Source organism: Lacerta agilis, chromosome 14, assembly GCF_009819535.1.
Source record: "Lacerta agilis isolate rLacAgi1 chromosome 14, rLacAgi1.pri, whole genome shotgun sequence".
Classification (NCBI taxonomy): Eukaryota; Metazoa; Chordata; class Lepidosauria; order Squamata; family Lacertidae; genus Lacerta; species Lacerta agilis.
Genome location: NC_046325.1, coordinates 42,267,075 through 42,274,301, shown reverse-complemented (window position 1 = coordinate 42,274,301; position 7,227 = coordinate 42,267,075). Strand labels below are relative to the sequence as shown.

Sequence of the window (7,227 nt, the reverse complement as noted above, 5' to 3'; positions counted from 1 at the left end):
AACGCTGCCTCGAAACGCACCCAAAGAACGAGCCTTACTGGAAGGATTGTATTAATGTAGCAAGAGCAAGGCACTTTTTTTAAAAAAACAAAAAACCGTGTTGTGTCTCATCTCTTAAGTGCTTTGCATGCTAACCGTGTCAGAAATGTACGACTTGTCGTTTTTGTTTTAGGCACTGAAATAAAAGAGCTGTAACGCCCAGCCATTTGTGTGTTCGTGTTTGTTCTTAAACGACTTCCTGACCTGCCCTTTGGTCCCTGGTGTGCTGGGCCCAGGGGTAATCCGGGAAGCGAAGTCCAGATCCGGTCCATAGCTGTCAAGTTTCCTATTTGAAAATAAGGGATCAGCAGCCTCACCTATCCCGGGGACAGTCACATGGCAGTGGTGGGCGGAGCCAGAAGCAAAAGTGGGCGGCACGGGTGTGAACGCACGCAGTAGGCTTACTGTATTTTGGAAACGCTGCCCGTGGGCTACGACGCCTATAAGCGCAGGAAATGGCTCCCGCTTGCTTTGAGGCTGCAAGGAGGCGAGGTCTTCCCAGTCCCTGGCCAGCAGGGGGAGGGATAGGAGCTGCTTCCTTTGAAAAAAACGGGAAATTAAAGGGATATAAAAAATAAGGGATAGCAGCGGGAAACTGCTTGAAATAAGGGAGATTCCCGGGGAAAACGGGATACTTGACAGCACTGGTCCGGTCCGGAGTTCGAAGAGTCAGCGTGGAGTCAGTCCAAAAGAGTCAAGGCAGGGAACAGGGCAGGAAACCAGGCAAGGTCAGGAACAGGATCACAGGCAGAATCTGGCAAACAGCAATGTTGCTCCCGCAACCTGGGGCGGGGTCCGGCAGCCTTTTATCTCTGACGGGGTAATGGCTGGTCCCAATCCCCCGACGAGACTCCACTCTGTCTCGCCCGAAGGCGAGCACTCCTCCTGCGAGTACTCAGCTCTCTCCTCCTCTCAGACCTGAGTCTCTGCAGCTCGGGAGACGCCGGTGGGTTACTAGACCCAGGGGCCGCCTCGGCCTCTCCTGACCCAGCCGGTAGTGGAGCAGCTGTCCCGTGATGACCCAGCTGACGGCAATGAATTGTTCTCCACATCTCTCTGGGCATTACACCTATGTCCCAGATACCTCGATATCTGTCTACCTTATCGGTTGCGTCGCACAGATTCGCATTTGCTAGAGCCAGATTTAATGTGTTCCCCTCAAATGTTCTGAGCAATAGATTTTCTAACGGTAAAACCTCTGTTTTATGCGCATGTGATAACAAATCAATAGAATCCCTTTACCATATCTTGTTTAATTGCCCTTTATACATTGTTCCCCGATCAAGGATTCTGAGTTCAATCATTCTGGAAATTGTTGCTAAACCACCTGAATTGCATCTAGCTTATCTACTCCAGGACATAGACTCTTATAGAACATTACAGGTTGCCAGATTCCTGATTTCAGTTCTTTCATATAAAAGATTTCATGGAATGCTGCATGACTATTAAAAATCTAGTAAACTCTATGCTCCATCCTTATCTTTAAGGCCATAATACGGTACATCTAGAGATTGTAAGTAACGCGAAGGAGATTATGCGTTGAAATATTTTAGTTGATATTTTAGAATGTAAAATGCTGTTTTATTTATTGATTTGTTTTACCTTGTGGGCTTATAGCCGAATAAAGTATTATCTATCTATCTATCTACACATCTGGAGCCAGGACAGACTCAGGCCCCTGACTAGGCCCAGCTGGGCTTGTTGCAGGGGAACCTGTGCAGACTGGGTCTCTTCAGAATCGGGCCCCAGACTTGGTTCAGATGATGTCTGAGGCAGAGGATCCGGCGCAGACTGAGACTCCTCTGGTTACAAGCCCGACTCCCAGGCCATCGCACCTGGATTGGGTCAAAGTGCCCCTTTGTGCTGCTCTGCCCCAGATTGGCCCCTGAAGCAATTCAAGGACAGGGCTATGGGTTTGTTAAAACCCTGTTTTAGAAACGCAGTCAGTAGAGGTGGACCGGCACCATGCAAGATTGGATCCTGACGCTTAACAGGATCCAATCCTGTGCCCTGCTACTTCAGGGTAAACCAGTATACAGCAAGCAGCACATAAACGGCGCGCAGAAATCTACCAGACCATTCCACGTTCCGAATCCTATATTAGTAATCCAAGAATAGAGAGGACAATGTGAAAAATCGAATAAAGAAGCCACAAACAGAAAACTCATTCAAGTTAATGCAACAGGAAATTTTCAGTCTTTAAAGTTCCTTTAGCCAGGCTCCGGTGGATATTGATGAAGGTAAGTCCAGTCAGATGAAATATCGAAGATGTTACGCACAAATGTTAGACAGGGTGCCGGCTTTTGTCCCCTGTTTCGCCCATGGACAGTTTCGGGCTTCTTCAGTAAATTCATTCCCAGGGTTTACTGTATTTTCATAGATTCACAAAAGTCAATACTTAACAATTTACATGTTACATCTCAATCTTAACTACGACATTTAATCTTCAGTTAAGATGAGATGTAACATGTAAATTGTAAGTATTGACTTTTGTACTTGTCTGTTCAGACTTTATTTAGAAATTTTGATACCTTTTGTACTGAATGTTTAAATACGAATAAGGTTTGGCTTATACCACCAGTGAATGCCTGGTAGATTTCTGTGTGCCGTTTATATGCTGCTTACTGTATACTGGTTTACTACGAGTATTGGCAGCGTAGGTTTATTTTTTCAACTGCTACTTCAGGGGGCAATAAGGAGGAGTGGCATAGCAGAAAAGGCATCCCTCTACTTCGTCCCACAAATATTATTATTATTATTATTATTATTATTATTATTATTATTATTATTTCTTCTTTGGCGATCACTTTTAGCCGAGTAAGATTGTCTTCCATAAGCACAGTTTTAACAATGAGTCCGTAAGTGACTGTGGAGGCCAATTCTGGATCCACACATCCTTCCACAGTGGGGACATAGGTTTCTGGGCGAGAGTTGATCGCGGTGTGGATTTGCCGAGCGTGCCTTCCTCTTAACGCAATTCTCCCTTGCGTCCTGAGTTTGAGTGTCTTCAAAGCCCATTACACCTTTGGTAAAGGCTGTTCTCCAATTGGAGCGCTCGCAGGCCAGTGTGTCCCAATTGTTTGTGTTTATACTACATTTTTTAAAAAAATTGCCTTGAGAGAGTCTTTAAACCTCTTGTTGACCACCAGCATTACGCTTTCCATTTTTAAGTTCGGAAATTAGATTAGTTGCTTTGGAAGACGATAATCAGGCATCCGAACAACATGACCAGACCAACGAAGCTGATGTTGAAGAATCATCACTTCGACACTGGTGAGCTTTGCTTCTTCCAGTACACTGGTATTAGTTCGCTTGTCTTCCCAAGTGATGTGTTAAAAATTTTGGAGACACCGTTGATGGAATCTTTCGAGGAGTCGGAGATGGCGTTTATAAGTGGCCCATGTTTCACAAGCATACAGGAAGGTTGGTAGTACAATAGCTTTGTAAACAAGTATTTTGGTTTCCCTGCGAATGTCCCAGACACTTTTTGTGGTCTTTCTTTCTTGTTCACACCTGCCTCACCTCTTGATGCCCCGCTCAATGCAACTCAAGATCCACTCGAACAAAGCGCAGATCCCTCCACAAATAGGTTCGATTTGGGCCTGGGTTCCCCTGGGTTATCTCAGCCTGGCTGCTGACCCTATGGTAATCTCAAAAGACCACAAGAGGGAGCTCCAAGCTAATGTAATCCAGTCCAAAAGCCTGCAGCAGTTCAGATCATTTCATTCTCCACATTCTCGTTTTAAGGAAAAGGAGAGAGTAGCTCCTGTTTGAAATGAAAACTCACAGCTGGTCCTGCTGTTCCCAAAGCTCGCTAATCTGGATTCCCATGAATGCAAAGGAATAATGCTTTTGAAAAACACAACACAGTTTTTCATTTGAATTTATGTTGAAAGGTAATTGTGTGTATGTGGTTGTCACCAAGATGACTGGTATCTTCAGAGAAGCCTACGTTCCGCAGACTTATGAAATTACGTTCTCTGAGCAAAGAGTGGAGTTTCGTTTTATCTTTTCAACGTCTGACAAGGCTACTGCCGCTAGCAAACTCTCTGTACCTTGCAGGGTGATAAAACTATTTTTAATTTTGTTGCTTGTGGGTGGTATGTAATCTGTTCTGTGAGCTGGCTAAGCTTTGGTTACCACACTGCTTGACTACAATGGGCCTCCTGCACACAAACTCCCCACTTCCTCAGAACAAAGTGTGTGGCTTCATTTCCAGTTTTGAACATACTGTGTGTGTGTGTGTGTGTGTGTGTGTGTGTGTGTGTGTGTAAATGATGCTTCCAGAAAGATGTTTTACAAGAGGATAACAAGAACCATAAATTTAACCTGTGTGAAAATGCGCTCTCTAAAAAATGAATGAAATAAGCCAAAGATAAAGAACATAAAGGAATACTGCCATATAGCAAGTTGGAAGATGCACTTTTTATCATTAATTTCCTAGAAGCTGAACCTAATAATAATAATAATTAATAATAATAAAATACCCTGCCCATCTGGCTGGGTTGTCCCAGCCACTCTGGGCGACTTCCAACACACATAAAAACACGATAAAACATCAAAAGCCTTCTGAAACACAGCAAAAAGTCATATAGTTGTTTATCTGTTTAACATCTGATGGGTGGGCGTTCCACAGGGCAGGTGCCACTACCGAGAAGGCCCTCCGCCTGGTTCCCTGCAGCTTCACATCTCACAGTGAGGGAACCTCCAGAAGGCCCTCGGTGCTGGATCTCAGTGCTGAACGATGGGAGTGGATATGTTCCTTCAGGTATACAGGGTGAGGCCATTTAGGGGGTCAGCACCAGCACTTTGAATTGTGCTCGGATACGTACTCTTGCAGTGCTGAGTCACGAGAAACCCACAGGGAAGGCAGCTGAATGGATAGACTCCTGGTATCCCTGTGTGCTTCATATACCAATAAGACTGCAGTAACCTTCTCTTACAGGGTAGTCAATATCGTGTCTGCCAGATCTTGCTAGGCCGCAGCAGGTATGGGGAACCGTTAGCCCTCCAGATGTTGTTGAACTACACCTCCCATCATCCCTAGTCCCTAGCTGTGCTCCTGGGAGTTGTAGTCCATCAGCATTAGAGGGCCACAGAGTCCCCGTGCCTGGCTTAAACTATGGTATTTGCATTCAGAGTAGCTTAGCGCCATTGGCCTCAGTGGGACAAAGCATCTGTTGCCAAGGTTCATGCCATCCGTGGATTGCACATCAGTGAGGATTAACAACGTGGTAGTAATGAGCAGCTTTGCAAGATTGTTGTTGTTGTTGTTCAGTTGTGTCCGACTCTTCGTGACCCCATGGACCAGAGCACGCCAGGCACGCCTATCCTTCACTGCCTCCCGCAGTTTGGCCAAACTCATGCCAGTAGCTTCGAGAACACTGTCCAACCATCTCATCCTCTGTCGCCCCCTTCTCCTTGTGCCCTCCATCTTTCCCAACATCAGGGTCTTTTCCAGGGAGTCTTCTCTTCTCATGAGGTGGCCAAAGTACTGGAGCCTCAACTTCAGGATCTGTCCTTCCAGTGAGCACTCAGGGCTGATTTCTTTAAGAATGGATAGGTTTGATCTTCTTGCAGTCCATGGGACTCTCAAGAGTCTCCTCCAGCACCATAATTCAAAGATTATTGTACAGATCAGTTAAACAAGAACTGCAAAGTATGTTGTGCAGGAATAGTACTAAATGCATGATGAACAAACAAGGCCAGCCACTGTCCTTCTACGCATTGTTTTACAAGACAGAACCCCAAGGAGCAGAAGGCAAATGTTTAATAGCAATACAAAGTTCTAGAAAGAAAGAAAAAAAATGGGCAGGGAGCAACATCAGTCGTTTTCTGTATTTGATATACACTGAAACTGACAGTGCCAGCACTCTCTGTGGTGCTTCAAAAATACATTGTGTTTCCTGATAAATGCTGAAACAGGCGGCCGCCCAGTAGCAGCCGGAGGGTTGGTGGCCTCCGCCATGTCCAGCCGAGGAGTCTGGGGTCACGTCCGGGAGAGGCTGCAGCGCTTCCCCGAGTTGCTGGCGGGTTGTGGGGAGCCGGCCTCCGCGTACGGCAAGTGCGTTGCCTCCAGGACGACAGGCCACGGGGACCTGAGGATGGATGCTTGCGCCGAGGAATTTGAGATGCTGATGGAATGCTTCGCGAAGAGCGCAAAAAGGAATGTAAAGTGAAGTACCGAAGGCACACAACTGACTGCAAACCTGGATTTGTGTGTTTGATCCACCCATATTGTACCAAGGAGAGAGATTTATTAAAAAAATAAAAAATAAAATAAAAGTTTGCAATATAAAATAATAATTAATAAATGCTGAAACGGGATTATGGTAGTGGAATAGCAATAATGGAAAGTGTTATCTATCCATACCTTTCCTCCCATATTGAGCTCCTGCAGTTGTTCCAGACAAGGTGAACCTTTTACTTCGTTGGGGGGGGGGGAAGCATTTTTGGACACTGCAGTAAGGCAACTGCAATAGGCAAGTTAACTTTCATGACCCGGAAAGCTGTCTGTGGACAAATGCCAGCTCCCTCGGTTTGAAAAGCGAGATGAGAGCCACACCCCATAGTCGCCTTAACCGTCCAGGGGTCCTTTACCTTTTTACAATTTATTTTCCTGAACTGAAGGCAGTTGCTCCAAAGTGAACAGAATCCACTGCAAAGCAAACCAGAAATATAGCATACCCAGCAAAGATCTCCTTCTGTCTGTTTTCCAGTATAGTTGTATGGCCACCTGCTTTGCATCAACAGAGAAACCCAGGATTGATTGCCACCAAAGACCACAAGGCACGAAACAGGTTTGGAAAATGGTGGGTTTTCAAAGGAGGTTCAAAAGAGGTTCATATTCTCCTAACACACAAGCACGAACATCTGCAGGGAGGGCGCTTTCATGCTAGGGGTGGAGGAGAAGATTGAGTCTGTTCGCACTGAAAGGTCTATCTACGTAAACAGCACTGTCTGAAACAAGATGTGAACTGAAGCACAACTATCCTTCGAGATTTGTACTTCTCAAAATTTTGCAGTGCAAATCTCAAGCCAAGTAATGTGTGCAGAAATACATATATGGACTGCAAAAAGATCAAACTTATCCATCCTTAAAGAAATCAGCCCTGAGTACTCTCTGGAAGGACAACACTTAAATCCTGAAGTTCCAGTACTTTGGCCACCTCATGAGAAGAGAAGACT

At 45.4% G+C, this 7,227-nt stretch overlaps 1 protein-coding gene across 1 annotated transcript; it reads left to right on the top strand.

The window, feature by feature from the left end:
- The first annotated feature begins 5,994 nt into the window (after positions 1–5,994).
- Positions 5,995–6,285, top strand: NDUFAF8 (NADH:ubiquinone oxidoreductase complex assembly factor 8). Its single transcript, XM_033170532.1, has one exon. It carries the CDS (start codon positions 6,006–6,008, stop codon positions 6,216–6,218), a length of 213 nt encoding a protein of 70 aa, XP_033026423.1. The 5' UTR covers positions 5,995–6,005; the 3' UTR covers positions 6,219–6,285.
- Positions 6,286–7,227: the final 942 nt, after the last annotated feature.

Excerpts from the sequence above, each read along its gene's own strand:
- NDUFAF8 (XM_033170532.1), top strand. The coding sequence starts at position 6,006 with ATGTCCAGCCGAGGAGTCTGGGGTCACGTCCGGGAGAGGCTGCAGCGC.